Source organism: Chaetodon auriga, chromosome 10, assembly GCF_051107435.1.
Source record: "Chaetodon auriga isolate fChaAug3 chromosome 10, fChaAug3.hap1, whole genome shotgun sequence".
NCBI lineage: Eukaryota > Metazoa > Chordata > Actinopteri > Chaetodontiformes > Chaetodontidae > Chaetodon > Chaetodon auriga.
This window is the reverse complement of record NC_135083.1, coordinates 15,144,016-15,164,887: the sequence shown is the minus strand read 5'-3', so window position 1 is coordinate 15,164,887 and position 20,872 is coordinate 15,144,016. Positions and strand designations below refer to the sequence as shown.

The 20,872-nt window shown below is 42.9% G+C and overlaps 2 protein-coding genes across 2 annotated transcripts; both read right to left on the bottom strand.

The window, feature by feature from the left end:
* Nucleotides 1-1,094: 1,094 nt before the first annotated feature.
* Nucleotides 1,095-7,519, bottom strand: ndufa4l2a (NDUFA4 mitochondrial complex associated like 2a). Its single transcript, XM_076742015.1, has 4 exons — nt 7,065-7,519; nt 3,165-3,250; nt 2,216-2,276; nt 1,095-2,129 (listed from the first exon to the last, which is right to left on the bottom strand). Exons 1-4 carry the CDS (start codon nt 7,110-7,112, stop codon nt 2,073-2,075), a joined length of 252 nt encoding a protein of 83 aa, XP_076598130.1. The 5' UTR covers nt 7,113-7,519; the 3' UTR covers nt 1,095-2,072.
* A 4,584-nt stretch (nt 7,520-12,103) lies between these two features.
* Nucleotides 12,104-16,695, bottom strand: actr5 (actin related protein 5). The gene is made up of 9 exons (XM_076741232.1): nt 16,219-16,695; nt 15,495-15,733; nt 15,181-15,350; nt 14,846-15,063; nt 14,533-14,697; nt 13,951-14,055; nt 13,601-13,740; nt 13,241-13,373; nt 12,104-12,909 (listed from the first exon to the last, which is right to left on the bottom strand). The coding sequence occupies exons 1-9, from the start codon at nt 16,600-16,602 to the stop codon at nt 12,583-12,585; spliced, it is 1,881 nt and encodes a 626-aa protein (XP_076597347.1). The 5' UTR covers nt 16,603-16,695; the 3' UTR covers nt 12,104-12,582.
* Between the last annotated feature and the right edge of the window lie 4,177 nt (nt 16,696-20,872).

Here is a 20,872-nt window from a genome sequence, read left to right as displayed (position 1 = left end):
CAGAGCGCAGAGAGCTGGAAGAGAGGTCTGAGGTTTCTTTAGATGATAAAACACGAGTCTCACCTTCACTGAACAAAGCGTGTAAGAAAATAAGGGTTTGTTTTTAACTTCTCCTTCAGGAGGAGCAAAGGTGCTACTGTTGAAGTCAATAAAGGGAGAAATAATTGAGGGATCAACCTTGTCTACACTTCATGTGACAAAGTCTCAAAAATTGACTGGGCATCGACAAGTCCTATAGTCTATTGAGAGTCCCCACAAACATTTATTTATTCTGACATCACTTCCCTCGTAGTAAATTCATTCATTCATTTGGTTTTTTGTTGACTGTATTATCTTTAAAGCAAGAATGGAGGAAGACGAGTTGAGTATGAAGGCAACATCTTCCAAGAGAACGAGTTTGATACTGAGATTTGGAAACTTTAAAAACTTAATCATCTTAGATGATGGATTCAGATGTTAAAAGAGTTTTCACCTGATTCACCTCATCAATCTATTTGATTGTCACCCTGCACATATGATAGTCAGTGTATACGCTTGTGTCTGCAGTATGAGGAGGCAGTGGTACCTGGATGTGGATTGGTGTGTGTGTGAGTGTGTGTGTGTGTGTGTGTGTGTGTGTGTAGGTGTGTTGGTGTGCGTGTGTATATATACACTCTGCTTGTACACACTGTGCTCTGCTGTCATACATCAACACCATGCTGGGTGACTGCTCAGCATCCTGCCACTGTTGTAGCTGATCAAAGATTCAGGGCTGCTGTCACACACACTGGTGCACACACACACACACACACACACACACACACACACACACACACACACACACACACACTACTAAATGTGATCGCTGAAGCACCAATCAGGTTGCAAAGTGACAGCTGCACTGCCAACAGATGGATCTGTTCCATCAGAGTTACTGATTGTGTATTTTTATCTTAGGATGTGGAAAAAAGATCTGTATCAGACTCAGTTCCATGCAGGTGTTTGAGGAGAGGCTGTCTGTCTGTCTGTCTGTCTGTCTGTCTGTCTGTCTGTCTGTCTGTCTGCATATGTGTGTGACGGTGCAGATAGGCAACAAAGACTTTCGTACCCAAACATGAATCAGTCAGTTAATTTATTGAAAGAATCCAGCCCAGTTTATGCATCTTCTCACTCACACAGTGACTGTTGAATTTAATGGCTGCTAAACCCACAATCACGTGCCAGTCGTGAAGAAACACCCATGCAGTCAAGTCACACTAATTTGACCGTCAACGCTCTGCAACAGGCCCATTAGGTGTGATCAGATATTAGTACAATTAAAGTAGTCCACATTTTGTTGGCTTTAACCCCCAAACATTAAAATGAAACCTGAGAAAGCATGCCAGAGTGCACACTGCATTAAAAGTCGTGTACATTTCTTTATATTTATGCTGACCATTTTTGGATTTTCTGATGTATTTTTCTCTCAGTCTCAGGCAGCTATTCCTCTCCATTTAATTCTGCACAGTATAATGCTCAGTTAGCAGACTTCCTGAAGCTTATTTGCACAATCCACAAGTCTGATAAATGACGTTTACATCTTACAGAAGTGAACAGAAACCAATAGATGTCTGAAATATTCAAAACAATACACTGAAATTTCTAAAAACACAGCAGCATGCTTAGCAAAACAGTTGTCTATGATGTATAGTATCCCTTATTTGTATTAACTTGTTGCTTACTCCTCCGCCCATGTATAAGTGAAACAGAGCAGGAATAAGGGAGACATAAGGGAAGCATGTGCATGTGTGTGTCGTATGTCTCCTGCAAAAGTGTGAGTATGTAGAAACACCATCTATTTTATTCTTCCAATATTCATACATGCCGTCAGGATCCGTTCATTGACAGTCCTGGTCACATTTATCAGACCACCAGCTGCTTTGCAAACACAGGCACAAAGACACTACAAGGATTACGGATCGGGATCTAGGATCCATTTCACCTCCCACCTGCAGTGAGGACATCAAAGGGAGGAGGGGGAGTGAATCTGACCCTAGATCAGGATTTTCTGTTACTTTTCCACTCTGGTTTGTGAAAGGAGGCCAGGGAGAGATTCAGAAGTCAGGTCCCTCCTTCTTCAGGTTTTCATACTCTGTGGTGATGGCCACAAACTGGGGAAGAAGAAGTCAAATTACAGTGAAAATGTCATCTCAGTTTCCGAACACTGAACACTTGTACGAGTAGTGTACTGTATTACCTTGTACTGGTATGTGGGGTCAAGTTTATTCCATGGCTCAGGGTTGTTGGTCTTGTTCCAGCTAAACACACAAGCAGGCATGAATTGGGATCATTTCGGGGGTTTTCTGTTGTTTTTTGGGGGGGGATCTGATAACACACGAAGGTGCAGATCTAGCACGCGGACATTTATTCACAAGTGATCTGATACCCCTGAGAGCTGTTTTATTTCATCTCTGCTTTGATAGATTATAATGCAAAATAAAATAAGATAAAAGGCAACCAAAAGTTGAGGTTCAGCTTTAAGTTCAGCACACAGCGCGTGCTTTAAGCCCGCTGCGCCACCACCAAGACACTCTTTCTAATAAGTTTAGCAATTATGTAAACAATCACTGTTGCAAAGGAATGATGAAAGATCTGCAAGAAGAGATGACAGTGCACCACCATGTGAGCCCTTATTAAAAGCACTTTGCTGTGTCTCCTGTTACTGGAACATCTTCAAGGATAAAGAAACAGTTTTGATAGCAGCAGGAGGAGAGGAAGACCAAGCAAGAGGCGGCCAAAGGGGGAAATGAAAGCGAGAGGGGATCCCTGTTGACAGTGACAACAAAAACCAAATCTCTCATCTTAATGATAGTTTAAAAAGCACTCATGCCCTCCACATGCTTTGCGGAAATGTTAGCTCATCTGCATTTCAGGATGAAACTATAAGAGGAAGGAAGCTTAATTAGTCTATTATCCTTTATTTCCTTCCTTGTTTAAACAGCTTTATAATGATGTCGGTGGCGTACTCCAGCCTGTGACCGTCCTGTAGGGGGTCATTCATTCCTCTTTGGGAAACTGCAGTCTGTCCTCAAATGATGTGAAAACTGAACTAAACAGATGTCTAAAGCAGAGAAAACACCTATTAACAAGCTCATTAGCAGATTCCTGTTGCCTAAGAGGTCACGGGGGAATTTGAAGGTCCTTACATGACATGGGGTCCTTTGGCCAACCGGATCAGATACAGAGATGCCCCGCCCATTCCCAAACAGATGAAGAAGAACTGGGGGATGAGCTGACGACAGAGGAGACAATCAGAGGGTTGAGCTTCTTCTTCTGAATTTAACATGTGATGCTGTGCTACTTGTGCACAAATGACAACACATCATGTGCAGTATAGAGATAACGTTTACGGTTTAAAGAGCAGTTAAAACTGTCACAAAAAACACATCACTTTGATGGATTGACATTGCTTGACTGATTGGAGCCCACAGGATGAGAGTAAACAGACAGTTCCTGTTCCTTCCTCCAGTCTCTGTCTCAAATCCTAAACATAGTCAGTATTATAATTCTATGTTATTGTCAATGGTGGAAGAAGTGAGGAGATCTTTCACTTGAGCAAAAGTAACTATAGCCTACCACAGTGAAGAAACAAGGTTAGTATTCATAATGTTATTTAGTCAGAAGTATTCACATCAAAATACACCTAATGAATCAAAAGTAAAAGTAGCCACAATAGCTTCAGAATAATGGAGGCCTAAATAATGAATATCAATGTATGTTATATTATCACTGCAGATGGCAAAGGTGGAGCTCATTTTAACTCCTTCATACACTGCAGGGTCGTTTAATCCATAAAAATATGGCACAACGTAAAAAAAATTGGTTGATTATATTTTGTTTTATTAATCTGAATTTGTAACTAGTAACTAGAACGAAAATCAATGTAGTGGAGTAAAAAGTACAATATTTGTCTCCAAAATGTGGTTGAATAGAAATATAAAGTAACCGCAGAAAATGGAATTACTCAAGTAAAAGTACCTCACTTGAGCGAATGGACTTGCTTTCTATCACTTAGTAGGTCTACAGAAGTGTTAGCAGTAAATGTACTGCAGTATTAATGTTTGCCTTATCTTGTTAAAAGTCTTTTAATGTTTTAAGTTGTCTAATTAACCCACAGCACATAAAGGCAGAGCCATGTCAGCGATCATCTTAACATAAGAGCTAGCCTGGCTCTCTGCTAGTACCTGCACATTTTACACAACTAACACGTCATGCAGTATACGTGCTGGAAGTATTTCTTGGCCATACTTCCTTGGGTCTTGTTATCCAGGAAGTCATGGTGTCAGGTTTAGTTGTGCTGGTAGGCAGTTTTCTACAGTGCCGAGTAAATGAACACTTAGTACTTTCCATTGTTTGCTGTAGCCATGTACTGATGTCTGTAGCCTCTGCAGCTCAGCTGGACTATTTTCATTTAATGCCATGAAGGAAGTTTGATTAAAAAAACTTGTTTCCACAGAAAGAGCTTTAAAGCAAGGAGAGCTGGTTAAACACACTTCACCGGGACGTTTTATAGACCACCTTGAAGAAAGATGAAGACACGGACGACTGTCATGTCCGGGGTTGATTCAGAAGATACTTACGTTACATACTCCTGGGATAATTTTCATGAACGTTTTGTTATTGTTGTGACACCAGCAGGTGGTCTCAGTCCTGTTTTCTGTTGCTCGTAGCAACTGTGACTGGTTAGTGCTGTGCTTTCCCACCATTTTTCCTTAAATGTGACTCAAGCGTCTTTTCTTCTCTGGATGACCTTGTTGGAGCATTAACTGAGGCTACTCATTTTATTACAGTTGTTTTGTGATGCAGAATTTTGATATCCTTTCATCGTATTGCTGCTAAACAAGCAAGCCTCTGCACCAGCTGCATGGAGCTAATGTCCAACACTCAAGGCAGATGACTTTCTTGTCTCATGTCTCAGCGATTACGTAAATATACATATATATATTTTATATATAAGTCAACCCACTTGTCCGTCTGTGAGAAACTCTAAAGTCCTCTTAAGTGATTCTAAATAACACTCTACACACTGTGTTTGGTGAAGTCCTGGGATTTGCTGTAGCCTTCTGTTGGACCGGACGCACGCTTCATTTGACACTTCCTGTCTGCAGATTACAGTTACTGTAGCAGTGTTGGTCTGAGCAGCTGATCAACAACAGCTCTGAGGATTAACTCCTGGCCTGCTTTTGCTCCGTCACCCTCCGTCATCACGATGAACCTGCTGACACACAGTGCTGTGGGGTGTGTCTGTGTGTGTAAGACAGAGGTGGAAACTATAAATAGCTACTGGACTTGAGCTACTTTTATTTTGCTTCATCATTTTCATTTTGAGCCACTTAATACTTCTGCAGCACTACATTTCAGATGAAAATGACGTACTTTTTATTACACTACAGATAGTTTTCATTCATTCATCAGTATTAATGTTCTCATAATGTAAAATATAAAAATGGAATATATAATAATACTGATAGTGCTTTTGATCCTTAAAACCTATATTTTACTCTTACACATGACATTTACTTGTAAAAGTACTTTTTTTGTTGTTTTATTTGTACTTTTACTCAAAACAAACAAAACACTTTTTACTGTAACTTTAAGGTCAACATCAACAGGACTGAATAATCATCATCTGCCTTTAATTCTGCCTGTCTGCCTGCCTGCCTGCCTGTCTGTCTGTCTGTCTGTCTGCCTGCCTGCCTGCCTGCCTGCCTGCCTGTCTGTCTGTCTGTCTGTCTGTCTGTCTGCCTGTCCGTCCGTCCGTCCGTCCGTCCGTCTGTCTGTCTGTGAACTCTATCCATCTGATTGGCTCACTGTGTGACCCTGTCTATCTGCTGTAATTTATTCAATCATTACTTACTCCAATGTAATTCTACAGCGGCTCTCTCCATCTCTGTCTGTCTGTCTGTCGTGACTATCTGTCCATTTGTGTGGCTGAATTTCCGTCTTTCTCTCAGACTCTTAAACTTTCTGACTCTCTCTAACAGCCTGTCTCTGTCTCTCTCTGTCTGTCTGTCTGACTGTTATAACTTGATCAAGGAGGCTTGTAGAGGCTCACAGGGATTTGCTCCCTGCAGCTTCTCTCTCTCTCTCTCTCTCTCTCTCTCTCTCTCTCTCTCTCTCTCTCTCTCTCTCTCTCTCTCTCTCAAACACACACACACACACACACACACACACACACACGCACACGCACCGGCTGACTCTCAGCCTGTCTGTCTGTCAGGATGATAGACCATATCAAGGCGCTCTGGTAGAGTCTCATAGGGATTTCCTCCCTGCAGCTTCTCTCTCTCTTTTTCTATCTCCTGGGAGGCTGATGACAAGAAGTTAAAACTCTGTCACTCCGCTCTGTGACAGCAGAGCTGGTTAAAAGCACAGAAATAATCCAGTCCCCTGCAGGAACAACTCGATTTTAAAATTCATTTTATTCCAACTACTCATTTCCTAAATGCTTGGATATTGTCAGTTTAGATTTAGGAGGTTTGTTAAGGTCATGGGTGTGTTTTTTTAAGCTTCTCTCAGTTTGGCTTGATTTTCAATGAGCGACTACAACAACTTAACCTGAATCTGAATTAGAGTTAAGATCAGCTCAGATGAGACAAAAATAGACTTCTTCTTCGGACCACTTAATTTACCAGCACTCTACGAGCACTGCAGACAACCATCAAGTTTGTCTGCTGATGTATACTATTTACAAAAGCCAGAATTTAAGCAATAGTTAACTTTACCATTTTATATATGTTATATTAGGATGTGCAATATTTTCTTAGAGATCAATACTAGCATTCGAGGAAGCAGTGATTCCTATTATGGTGAAATAATAAAAGACAGAAAAACTATAAGGTCAGTAGCCTGCAAAAGTATCAAAATCTGAAATGAAAAGCCTCAGTTGAGACTTCGAGGCTAAAAATTCAGGAAAATGAGCCATGCAGAGAGTTTGTTGTTCCTCTCAGCTGTCAGTCAAGCTCAAGCTACGTGAAAACAGGTTTCTGTGACTGATATTGAAGTCCTAAAAAGAAACAAACAGCAAAGAAATACAGATTACTTACGCCAGGGTGCTTCTTCGCGTGCTCGACTGCTGTCCGGAAAATCATCATCCAGTTTCTAGAAATTTAGGAAGAATGCCTGAAATAAAATGATTTATCAATTTTTCAGGCCCTTGTTGCAGCAACCACAAGCTTTGCACCACCGTGGAGGGACAGGATTTAGACCTGTTGCTCTCTGAATGAGGAGGGAGGAGGAGGGGTGGGGGGAGGAGGAGAAAGAGGCCATTTACATCTGATTACAGCTACTTCTGCTCCCTTGCCGGGCTGATTAGGCTGTGCTGGACATTGTGGAACAGTTTATATTTAAACAATAAGGTTTCATCCCTGTGAATGTTCGTTATTATCCCAGCCACAGACATTTGATGCTCCTATCAGAGTGTTCGATCAGAAGAGGTTGCGTAAGCTCCTGCACAGAGGCTTTTTGCTCCATCATCTCCTTCACGGCAGCTTACCCCTTTGGGAGTCCACTGGAGGAAATGGAAAAGCATACAAACACTGTGTCCTTTTAAAGACCATGGGGGAATATCTGTGTCTTCATTCGCCCAAATCATATCAGTAAAGATGTCTACAGTCCACATCCCAGAATACACAGCTCACTTGAAAGCTGCTACAAGAAAGCGATGGAGAAAAACCCCAAAACAGGAAGGAAGCTCTTTGAGGGTGAAATGGTTCTGCCACTGTCGACTGGAATGTCATTTTTGTGAGCACATTTTGTTTCTCACTAATGGCGTTCACCAAATGTTCAGTAAACTATCAGAAAGAAAAGATAATGGCAAAGATCATGAATGATACCGAGACAAATGCACACAGACGTGCACAGACGTCTGTTGTTGTGTCATGGCGCATTCATGTTGCGTCCTCTTCAAAAACATGGGGAAACTATGCCTTTTTTTCTGGTTAATGACTCTTGTTTTCTAGGTACACATTTATGGGCCAGTCACCATGATTGGACCTTCTAAGGACTTTTCAAGTGACCAATCAGCACAATGAATGACCTAAATACACATTGATGGATTTTTGAAACACAGGAACTCAGCATGCTGACCCCAAAATTGAAAATATGAACCAAAAATAAAACACTGAACAAACAGAGGTCAGCGCAACAATGCTTTTCCACTACAGAAGATATACTGCTCTGTTCTGGTACTGACTCACACGCTGACAACAGAAAACAGAGACGTCAGCTTGGCTGTATACTGTCAAAAAAACACAAAGTACTTTTGCAATACAATTCAATTTAGCACATGAGCGCTGCACTTGCAACTTGACAGACCTTTCATTACCTCCCAGGCACCACACGTCTGTCCTCAGATACTGTTGAGGTCACATGAGCATCATCAGCAAGCAAAAACGTGTATCTATGTGTGGTCAGAGAGTAGTAATGGCATTTTTCATAAGATTCATTATAATGACTTCATTAGTCTCAGACGAAGTGTCTGCAGATGGTAATAAATCCCAGTGTGAGACAGGGCCATAGTTCTACCAACCTGTCAAAGCTGTGTGTGTGTGTGTGTGTGTGTGTGTGTGTGTGTGTGTGTTTCTATGTGTGTGTGAAGTAATGCTAGTAGGATCTTTTGCAAATGAGCTCCTGGAGCTGTTGCATAAGTCTCAAATCAGCTTCCACCATGTCCAACTACGACTCACTGACATGGAGATGTGTGTGTGTGTGTGTGCGTGTGTGCGCGTGTGTGGATTTAAGACTGCGTAGCCAGATGGACTATTCACTGGACAAATAACAATAATAATCTGAGCACATTCAACCAGTGTTCTACTGCTGCTTCAAAGAGACACTTCACCCAAAATCTACTTCTCAGTATGAAACACCTGCTGTGTCCCCTGCAGGCTTGAAAGGTGGTGGTGAAAAGTTTGCAGTTGGATTCAAGTCACTTACAAAGGATTCCAATAGTGACAAGTTTCCACAGAGTCGTAAAGCATCCACAGAAACTTCTCAAACTGCTCCGGCAGTCAGCTTTTCCTCTGGATATGGATAAACGCACGGCCTCCTGAAGCCTGTGCAGCAGAGGAACACATGTGAGTGGACAATAGAAGACGTGGATTGTGCTGCAGAGATGGCTCAACGTGTTTGAATGGATATTTTGGTACTTTTTCCGCTCCATAAACCTCTCACTACTGGGCCCCGTTGTCAGTGGTATGAATTCAAGCTGACAACAGCCTCTGTCCTCTGAGAAGGAGACAACACTCCTCTTCAAGACTGCAGGGAGAGAGTGTGTTGTACTCAAAAGATTGTTCTTTAACAAGAAATATCGGCTCATTCACTCGATAATGTTGATGCTGTTCCCACTGATCTGTGAGCCTCTCAGGCAGAGTTCCTCTGTTGGACAGCAGCCAACGGAAAACTGAAGATGTGAGAAAACTGAGACATTAGACAGTTCACTGAAACTCCGGCCTGGGAGTCAAGAAAGTCAATTTCTGAAGGGACTGTATGATTTTAAAGTGATCCGTATTTACATGTACGTTCGTTTGCATGCATCATTTTAATCAGCACGCAGATCAGTCGTGATGATTGAATTATAGGCATTTAAGGAATCTAATTACTGTTACTATGAATGTATTTCAGAGCATCAGGTCACAGTTTTTCACATGAACACATCAAGCCAGAAGAGTTTTAGATTTCAGATATAAAAACTTACCATCAGTATCTAAAATATATGTTGTTATAGATTAAACTGAAAGTGTATATAAAACATGCTTGAATGACCAATAAACTTCACCTCGACCAGCGACAACCTTTGTGGAATTTTTAAAATTTGCTCATTTCAATGTGACATAAACAAAAAACACATCGAAGAATATGACAAGAAAAACACGAGAAAGAAGTAAAATAGAAATAAGAGGGAGGAAAGGCACAGCAAAATAACTGCTTACTGTTAGTAATGATAAGTACTTTCACTTTTGATGCTTCAATTGCATTTGTTTCTCAAACTTCTGCATTTTTACAGGTTAAAAAAAATGTTTGACTTTTAATGGTGATATTTTTTATAGTGTACTGCTGCTATTTTTACCTCAGTAAATGATCTGAATACTTCTTCCACCTGCAAGTCACTAGAAACGGGGGCTTGATCCCTCACAGGCTTCCCACACTCGAATATAAGCCGTCTAAGTTTGCAGTAGTCTGCACAAGTTTAGCCCCTCTGCAGAGTGAAGAGGGACAGGAGGCACGGAAATGAATAGCAGGGCTGTCTGCAGCTACGGTTCTCCTGGATTTCAACCAGTCTTCACCTCATACAGGTGTGTTGTGCTAACAGGCTATTTTAAACTCTCTAAACAACAAGACCTCACTGTCGAGGGGAATGAAGAAGTAGATAATGTGTGACTTCCAGAATTATTTAGAGGACGAGCATGTTTTGCACATGAAAAATGTAATTAAATAAAACTGTCCGACCATGAAGAAACCCCCCCCCCCCACCCCACCCCCTAACACATGAGTGTGTGACATGAGCTCAGCCCCGCCTGGTGTTCCTGCTGACCTGCAACACTGATAAATCCTCCTAATTGGACACTGGCCAACACCACGGCACAAACAGGGTCCAATGCAGCACAGGCTTGTTTAAAAATACACAAGATCTGCACGGTGCCCCTTGAGCTGTTCTGTAGATCATTTATTTAGAAGCCTCACATAATGATGACTTTTATTGGTCCTAGCAGTAAATTTGACTTGTACATCTCTGCAAGGTGGTGGCAGTGCACATGACACAGAGCAAGAGGAGGTGAAAGCAGGTATGAACATGGAGAGAAGTTGGCAACATGACCACCAATCAAATCTGTTTTTTTTTTTGTTTTTTTTTACTTGACCACCTGAGCCCTTCATATCCTGAAGGGCTCAGAAGAACCAGGACACTATTAATATGGACCATAACCACATAATATTGTCAATAATAAAGGTCTTTTTAGCCTTTAGAGATTACTTAGCTGCTTGTTTATGGTGTACAACAAACCGAAAGCCACACCATTAGCTGAACTTGATGACAATGTATCATCTATGGAAATGAACACCCATTATCTGTTGTCTTTGTTGAGTTGCACCTGCAGAGGTTCCCCCCCCTAAATATCATTACTGAAGCCTTGCAGAAATGTAGTGTAGCCATAGAAATAAATCCTGTCGACTTGCTTTTATGCATAAAAGATTGCTTTGTTTTTCCTTTTTAATCCCTCTTGTTAAATTTGAGCCAATTACCCTGCAGCCACAGGCCTGTTTTGGCTCTGATTAGCCCCGCTCTGCCCCGATGTGGAAACCTGGGTGCTGTGTGTATGTTTGTTACTGCTGCCTGAGGAGAAACAGAACATGCTGGCTGAGAGTTTGAACCTTGAGCTGTGGCACAGTTTAACACCACATAATAGCATTAGAGGTCTGCCGGGTTAATAATGTGGACTAACATGGAACAGAGGAGCAGACACACCTGCAAGACACCTCACAGTTCTTCAGAGGGAGAAAACTGGGCTCGACATTATCATTATGGAGCATACAGTGGTATGAAAACCTGGTGTCTAGATCTTGTGATCATTAGGCTGATTACACTGTGGGTTTGCTGATTAGCAGGATGCACACACAGTACATTTTGCTCAACTGGCATTCACAGCAAACCTCAACACCAGTTTCAGCATGAACACAAACCGACAGTGAGAATGTGTTTCTTCTGAAAGCTGTCTGACACAGCAGCTCAGAGAAACCCTGCTGCTACACAGAGCAGCTTCTCAGGGGAAGTCTGAAATCATTGGCTTTCAGAAAGTTTACAAGAAAATACTATTATAGAGGTTGGTCTGATTGTGTTATAGGTCTGCCACTGTGAATGTGCTGGTAACAGAAACAGTAGCTTAGGTGCTGCAGCAGAGGCTGAACACAGGATGACCAGATTCTGTGTCAATCTGCCATCTAGTGGTGCAAAAGTGTATTACAACACCTAATCACAGCTGCTGCATTAAAGGGTAAGTTCACCCAGTTTGATGAATATCGAATCATCCAGGCAGACGTCAGATGAGGCGATTGATTAGTGGATCAAGAGGAAATAAACTGTCAACAATTTGATGACGAAGTTACCATTTCAGTCATTTATCAAGCAAAAATATCAGACAATCTCTCGTTGCAGCTTGCTCAAATTTGTATCTGCATGAATGGAGATAGAAGCAAGTTAAAAAACATGTCTGGTGTGTGTATGAGTGTGTGTGTGTGTGTGTGTGTGTGTGTGTGTGTGTGTGTGTGTGTGTAACTTCAGTGAACCAACCCTTTAATTGGTTTTAAGGCGAGAGTAAAATGTAAAACTTGAGATCTGTTCCACAGTGAAAGAATATTTTTATAAAACAACACCAATTTTCTATTTACAAGTAATACATGAAATATTCCCAGTGGACCTTTTAACATCATTAATCTGATGAGCATTCAATATGAACGGTCTCTTGTGGTTTAACGAGCATAAAAACTGGACTTCCACACAGTTCCTGTCAGGAAGTTACGAAGGTCACAGGAGATCAAAACCTGAACATCGGAGACTCGTGATATCTGAGCTCAGCAGGTAACCACAGAAACATCAGCAGCAACAGTCAGACAGGAGGGAGTCAGGGCAGACGTTACTGTGGTGACAGCAGGAGAAGCTGCGGTTGATGTGGTAACAGAGGGCTCGGTGGGGCGAGCAGGGGCTGGTTTGGCGATTTTCATGGGAATGAAGACATTCGAGGCGCAATGCTCGCTCAGGTACTCGCCTCCTTTCTCCTCATAGTCCTGTTTGCTGATCCAGCCCTCTGCCACTCCTCCCCCTCCTGGAGGGAGGTGGTCCAAGGCCCAGTCTCGCGCCCCGTACCAGGCGTCCAGGGCCGGCCGCGACGCCATTGTCACCTGGGAAGGAGTCAGTCAAGAGTTCAAATGTATGTAAGATTAGCTCCGGATTATCTGAACCACCCATCTGAGAAGTGCTTGATGAATTAAACCAGATTTCAGTTTTCTATCTTACTTCTTACTTGACTTCTTTTGCTTTTTTCATATTTTCAAAAACATCTCTCTCTCTCTCTCTCTCTCTATCTATCTATCTACTAAGTAAGTATTTGGATGTAAACTGTGAAAGCACATCTGAAACGTGTGAAGAGGGATGTGGTTCAGAACAACACCGGTCTGACTCATGAGTTAGGAGATCGTAATGTTAACTCAGGGTTTAAAAGGAATGTAGGACCTTGAAGTGTGACTGGAAGGGTCTCATCTCCAGCAGTTCTCTCTCCACTCTCTCCTTCATGCCGGGATACTGCATGTTCCCTCCTGTCAGAAACACATTGCTCACCAGCGCCTCCTGCTGCTCTGAAGTGTACCTGCATGTGGTACAGAGGAAAGACATTGATACATCAGTGACATTATGGCATTTTTTAATATGAAAATAATTGAAGAAAATTACGCTAAAGATGCTAAAATGCAGTATTTGTGTGATAAAGTCAAATAGGCAAAGAGAGAATTTGCGTGATAAATGTGTTTACATGTACTGTGTTGTATGTGCATATGTGTGCTTGTCATTATTGTGTCCATCGTGTTGTATCACTACCTGGCCAGGACGTACTGCAGCGTCTCAATCAGTCCCATCTGGTCCTCTCCGGTTGGCGAGGGCTGGAACAGGATCTCTGGACATCGCAGACGCTCCGTCCCCACAAACAGCTGGTGGTATTCCGCCATGTTGAACACGGGCTGGAGATCAGAGTCATTTTTCACTGACGTTAATGTACGGCAAATACTGACACCAAATGTTTCTGCTTTTTAGCAAAACTTGCTATTTTTTCCACAAAAACTTAATACAGGACACTCTGCCACACATGAACCTGGCAGATAATTGCCTGCACAGCATGAATGAGGATCTAAATGTCTGTCTGGGAAGCTCTGGCAGCTCTGTGCCACTACCTGAACCACATTAGCAGGTTTTTCTGGCAGCGTGTCCTCAGGCAAGTCAGGATCCATCAGCGCTACTCCATCTCCCTCGTCCATCGGCTGCTCCAGCTCAGACACCTGGCAGCAAGTAACAGAACAGCCTCAGGCTCCATGTCAGCTGCAGCTCACCGACCGCAGCAAGCAAGGATCTATCCCGAAGAGCCCCAGAGCACATCCCCGGTAATGATGTCATGCAGACCTAGTTAATTATTCATATATTTGAGTGTGACCTCAGCTCAGTGGCTGCTAATTTGATCAGCTGCTGTCATTACTTTTGTGAATATTTCCTTTTTACTGTTGGCAACTGAAGTATTCGAATGTCCATCTTAAAACCAAGCGATACAGTACAAATATAGATATACTGCTTATATGACACTGCGATACAATCAATACATATATTTTAGATTTTTTTACTACTCAGAAAAGCACAGACAGTATCGCCTTTTTACATTTACATTTTTACATCTGGGAACCACTGGAAACTTTTTTTTTTCAACAATCCAAATAAAGATTTCTTCATTCTGTTTTTCTCTGATTTGGTCGAGTGACACCCACCTCCGCCCTTCCCTCTGCTCCGTCGCTGTGCAGCAGTTTCTGCCTGCCCTGCTCCACAGCCAGCTGCAGTTTGTTGATGTATGACTGCAGCTCTTCGGCTGAGTCCATGTTGAGCTCCACCAGGCTCTTATGAAACTGATCCAGCAGGCCGTCCTCCAGCAGCTCCTGCATGCACAAAACTCACAGTCACCGTGCAGCACAGACCAGCTGTGTGTTTTAGAATCAAACCAACGACTCTGCATCTTACGCACATAAATCTGATCCACATGAAGGGCTTTAGAATAAACTGTAATTGACAGTATGGGTCTCTTGCCTGCACAGCCATAAGTTTATCCAGCCTCTCTTGGTCCTGCAGCAGCTTCTCCTCCCGGCGGCGAGCGTTGATTTCCTGAAGCCGCCGCAGCTGCTGAGCTCGTCTCTCCTGCCTCTCCTCCACGCTCACGCAGCCGCCCGGCACCTTACCCGAGAAGGGAAGCTGCATGCGGTGAACCTCTCGCTCATAAAACTCTGGGCTGCGCCACTTTTCCAGCTCTGCAGAGAGCACAGCATAGAGGGAATGGAAAGAAAAGATGATGAAATGAAGGAAGGAGGAAAGGGGTTTGCACACATGTCCAAGTATTTAAGCGTGCTTGCACTGACATGCTGTACCTTCATGATAATCCACAGCAGTGTAACTGTGTTCGTGCAGCAGTTCCTCCACACGGCTGAGTGTGATGGCGGCGAGGTGACCCGGGTATTTCAGCTGGAGGAGGCGCTGCAGGTACGACGCTGCCTGACTTCCAGCCACATTCACACGCTTACAGTTCACTGCATCCAACCTCCAATCAAAACCATGTCGAAATTAGCCTCTGCTGAGCAAACTGTGCAAAATGTCTGCATGGTTGCAGTAAATGAAGTCAGAAACAAGTTTGAAAAGGGCAAACAGAACACAGGAGCAGCTGTCAGTGTCTGTGAATCCTCACCTGCCGTTGATCACCGGCAGGATGTGTGAACAGTGGTACCCGGAGGAAAGAACGATGCCAGTGTGTGGAGGCTGGAGGTTCCTTTGAGTGTTATTGTGGTAGAAACTGTACAAACTGTCCACGCCGTAGGAGACGTACGGGACGCTGTAGCACTCAAACAGCAGCTCTGACATCATCTGCCGACAGTGCAGCGGGTTGCAGGGCGCCTCTGTCAGCACGATGGGATGGGCCACACTGCCCTACAGAAGCGCAGGGAAAATAATGCTGGTTGATCATCTGGGTATCATGATGAGTAACTTTGACATTGCAGAACAGGCAAAATATTACCAGCCACATTACTGCATCTCCTTTATCTAAAATCAAATTCATGTTTCCTCTATCTATTCCTCTAAGCGTGTGTGTGTAAACTGTGGTGGGCATCTGTAACTATCCTCTTCACATTCTGTAGATTAAACAATGAATCAGGAAAAAACAATCAGTCAGCATAACTTTTTGCATAACATAACAGTTTTGCTGATAACTTGGGAGTAAAACCTGATTTTGGGGTCTACACTCACACTTATAATATGTGTGACCTGTTTACACTGGACTGGGTCAATGTGGAAACAAAGGAACCCTGTGATATAACATGTAAATAAAGTCAATAGTACGGCAAATGGCTTGATTGCTAACATAAAAGCGGACACCGTCTGCAGCGTACATGAGTCGCCCGCCCACCACTCACCTCTGAGCTGATGCCCAGGTGTGTAAACACATAGTCGAAGATGAGCTCCTGGATCTCGAAGTTCACCACCACGTTCCGGTCGAACTGGCTCTTCAGCAGCCATCGCAGCGGCTCCAGGTTGGGAATATCGTTACCGATCTGGGTCTCGCTGCGGGCAGCCCCTCTGCTGCGCGCCGCCACCGACCTGAAGAGTAGCCGCGGGGAGTCGAACTCCGCCGCTGGAGCCGCCCAGCCGGCCCGGGTCTGGAAGGAGCCGTTATCTATCACTATCGGGGCCGGTGTAGGGGCCACGCATTGGGCGGGCAGCTCAAAAATCGGGTCAGGAGAGGATTTACAGTCCTGAAAAGAGAAAATTTGATAGCCCAGGTCCCCTTTGGCCGCCATTATTTGAGTGTGTCACTGTAAAATACGGCCGTGTGGAGGCTGAGTGTCGCAGACTTACAGTTCCGAATTATTTTTTAATAAATTATTTCAACTTACAAGCATTCAGTCCGAGTGAATCTGTATGGAGCAATACGCTGAAAACCCCCGAGCAGCACTTAATAAAAATTAGTGAAATCCATACATCATGAACCAGTAAAATGCACGTTTTGTCTTTACTGTGTCAATACTCCAATACTCCTTAAATTTATTTATTAATTTATTTTTCAGTTTTCAACTAAATGTTCCCTGTTTGTCTGTACTGCAACGAAGGTTTGTAAAAGCAATGTGTTGCGTAAATATACACATGTATCTGCAGTTACATGTGAATTTTAAATAAAATGTCCACCTTTAACCACCAGAGGTCGCACTACACTTTATGTGAGCGCACGTAGGAGACGCACTGATTCATTGTTTGGCTCATCAATACAAACTCTGTGCAACCACACTTCGATCACTCTTTGATTTTAAATTCTAGTTGAGACCCCAAAGTTTCTATTTGATGGAATGATGCAGCCATAAAATGAGCCAAGCATTTCTCCACAGAAACCATTTCCAATGTGTATGCAAACTACAGCAGAAATGGACGATTCTGATTTGAAGCTTCATTCAAAACCACGTGAACAGACATTTTCCCTCGGGCTGCGAGATCCCTGATTTCTCTCTGTCTGCCATCCTGTTACTCTCAGCTGACCGAGTGAAGCCTCAGCTGGTGATCTGGGACACCTGCACATGTAAGCTACTGTACATCCCAGTTGGGTTCAGTTTAGACCATTCGGCATTATGTTCATGACAGAGATCTCACTCTCTGATTTTAATTGTATTTAATGGCATGACCTAACGCAAGTCCACATTCTCAAATGGATCAAGAGATGTGAAGTACACTATAATCAGCTAATGAATGAATGGGCCAGGACACACAGTTCTGCACATGCAGCATTTTTATTGGAGTGTGCAGGAGTTTGTTCAGCAATCTATTAATTAGCTGTTTGCATCTATTTTAAAAAAAGGTAACCTAAGTTTTCTGTTAAAATGGAAGCATCATTTGTGCAAATGATTTTTTTTGTTTTTACAAAAATAGTGTTCCATTTCTTTTACATTACAGTTATTTTAATCCTTTGTGTGCACTTATTTCTGTTCATCAAAAACTGACTGCATTTGTTCTTACAATGTTTATTTAAGTAGAACCTTTAGTAATATATTCTGGCCTGTGTAGATCCTGACAGCAAACTAAAATACAAAAAGTATGTGTGCAGTGGCAAACTGTTCGTTAAACTCCTTCAATGCTGCTGTGACTCCATCTTTCCAAATGCAGTGTTCTACCCCACAGAACATTTAAATTCCTGAAAAAAAAAAAAAAAAATCCTAAAAATGCCCCAAAATATGTCAGGCGTTTTAAGACACAGCATTTCCATTTGGTGTAGTGGTGCAGCCACAGTTTGCTTCTCAGGTTTCTACTGCTGTGTCTAACTGCAGCAAGGGTATGTGGCAGACTGTCCTCTACATCTGGGTATGTTTGATTTACACTGTTCTGGTTATTTTGTTTTGGGATTTAATTTATGCATCAAGCGTTACCTCTTTTTTTTTTTCTTTTCTTTTTTCCTTGACCACCTCCCAGCCAGAATAATGTATAATTATGTGGAGAGAGTGTGTTTTCCAGATTGAGAGGGTATATTTCCTGGATAGCGCAGATATTTGGGAGCAGAGGATGTGAAGGATGAAGGAAGGAAACTGTGTGTGAGCGTGTGTGTGTGTGTGTGAGTGGGAGGGGTGTTACTGTATGAAGCTTGATGGTGTGCCACTGAAGCACGAGCACAGTTCACTGCTCAGGCACAAAGCTCTAAGTGACTGCCGTCCCCCTCCTCCTGATGCTAATAAGCAGATCTGGGTCAGCTCACCCTCTCAAACACACACACACACACACACACACACACAGACACACACACACACACAGACACACACACACGGTTACATCCCCACTGGTAAGACACACACAATCACATCCACACTATCCACATAACCCCACCCTCACACACATGCACATACGGTCACAAACTCATACAAATACACCCCCATCTAGTTTCTTTCTTCTTAAACACACACACACACACACACACACACACACACACACACACACACACACTGGCGTCCATTCCTCCCAGGAGCCAAGATGTGACATTGTGTCGCTGTCCGTGCACGATGCTCGCAGCTCTCTGCTTGTTGTGCTTGTCATGCAGGCAGCGGTGATGAGGCGCAGAGGAACTAATAGGCTAGAAGCACTCTGGGACTGCCACGCATGATACCAGGCAGCCTCCATTTTGTGGAGGAATGAACAGACTGTTATTTCCCACAGACAAGGAAGGGGAGGAGGGGGAAATATCATGGCAGTCATTTGTAGTGTTTGCATCTTGTTTATGTCTTATGTCAATACTTCCTATTCAGGATGTAAGAATTACAGTGCCCTAATTAAAGGACCATTCATTTGTTATATTTTTAATTCAACTCCAGATATTAGACCCAGCAACGGCTAAACCACAAGTTCACCTCGAGAATTAAATGCTGTTTTGTGGAGGTGGTAAAAGACTGACTTTTCAGTGACATCATGCTGTTTGTTTGGGTTTTTTTTAGTTGTTTTTTTAGTAGAACGCCCTGAGGGGAAAAACATCTTTCAGTGACGATTTTGTGCATGATTATGAATCACTGGAGCTATTTCCTTTTTGTTGTCATGACAACACAGGACTTTTTGTAAACATAAGTGTACATTGTGGATTATTCATTCAGGATGATCAGTTCAAAGTCTGGTCTGATTTATTCGAATGAGGATAATCAATTATTGTGCTGCCTCAGCAAATCAGGAGCAAAAACTCCTGAATGAACAAATTAATCTGTGAATGTGGGAGTGACTGGCTAAAAACAGGCAAGGACAGACAAAAGAAAGCCGTGTGTGTGTGTGTGTGTGTGTGTGTGTGTGTGTGTGTGTGTGTGTGTTAGCGTTAGGGTTAGGCAAGTAGTGGTTTTGGTTATGTTTAGGGTAACTCTCCAGGAAATGAATGTAAGTCTATGTAATGTCCCTATAAATAATGTACACACAACTGTGTGTGTGTGTGTGTGTGTGTGTGTGTGAGAGAGAGAGAGAGAGAGAGTGAAGGAATGAGAGAGCTCAGTTTATGTAACGACCCTGACTCTGAGCACTTCTGATATATCAGAGCCACACTGCAGACAAAACCCCCTGCAACCTCCATGACTCTCCTCCACACCCTGTCACGCCTGCACACACACACACACACACACACACACACACACACACACACACAGAGTCTCTTTGAGACACATACACTGTACACACATACACTCTATGTCTTTGTCTTTCTCTCTCTCTCTCTCACATACAACACACACACACACACACACACACACACACACACACATACACACACCCAACACACACACAGGGTCTGTCACTATTGCTCTCTTCAGTCTCTGGCCCTGTAAGCCCAGCAGATCTTTTTGGGCCATAGAGTGATTAATGTGTTTGTGCACCTGTCACTATTCATGCATTCATGTGTGTGTCTATCTGTGTGTGTGTGTCTATCTGTGTGTGTGCGTGTGCGCATGTGCACACGCATTTGTGTCTGTCTGTCTGTCTGTCTCTCTGACATAGGCTACATTCGGGGATGAATTTTAGACTAAAGACCAGTTAATTAGGGATGGCTTGTCCAATTGGGGACAAAAGCCGTGTCCCCACTGAGAAAACAGCTGATTAGGGTAAGTCTCCAGGAAATGAATGTGAGTCTAACGTCCCCAGAAGTGACTGAAGTCAACATGTGTGTGTGTGTGTGTGTGTGTGTGTGTGTGTGTCACTGTGTGTGGGAGGAGTATTTCTAAAAACACAAGCACTGAAATGTCTTTGTGTGTGTTTCCTGTTTGCAATCTCTTGTCTTGTTTAGCAGATAAGATGGATATGTCTGTAGAGTTTGGAGGGTGGTACCTTTTTTAAGTCTGTACAAAACCAACAGCACAAGAGCAAAAGTGCAGATTCAGGAGAGGATTCAACCATGTTTCTGTGTATGTAACCTGCAAACTTGCAAACACTAGCATGTCTGGCTAACTTGCTTACAGTGGTAACCCAGTGTAGCTTTCAAAGCCAGGGACTGTATCATTTTTGAGGTTACAGGTTATGTTCAGGACTAGAAAGTACATCTTGTGATATTAGGACTAATTTAGTCTCGCTTCC

What these genes read in the sequence shown, in the direction of transcription:
- ndufa4l2a (XM_076742015.1), bottom strand. Translation starts at nt 7,112, where the DNA reads ATGATGATTTTCCGGACAGCAGTCGAGCACGCGAAGAAGCACCCTGGC. An exon ending in ACGCGAAGAAGCACCCTGGC is followed by an intron (nt 3,251 to 7,064) that starts GTAAGTAATCTG and finishes CTCTGTCGTCAG; the next exon opens with CTCATCCCCCAGTTCTTCTT. An exon ending in ACCCCACATACCAGTACAAG is followed by an intron (nt 2,130 to 2,215) that starts GTAATACAGTAC and finishes CTTCTTCCCCAG; the next exon opens with TTTGTGGCCATCACCACAGA.
- actr5 (XM_076741232.1), bottom strand. Translation starts at nt 16,602, where the DNA reads ATGGCGGCCAAAGGGGACCTGGGCTATCAAATTTTCTCTTTTCAGGAC. An exon ending in TGCTGTGGATTATCATGAAG is followed by an intron (nt 15,064 to 15,180) that starts GTACAGCATGTC and finishes TGCTCTCTGCAG; the next exon opens with AGCTGGAAAAGTGGCGCAGC. An exon ending in CCTTCCAGTCACACTTCAAG is followed by an intron (nt 12,910 to 13,240) that starts GTCCTACATTCC and finishes ACTCCTTCCCAG; the next exon opens with GTGACAATGGCGTCGCGGCC.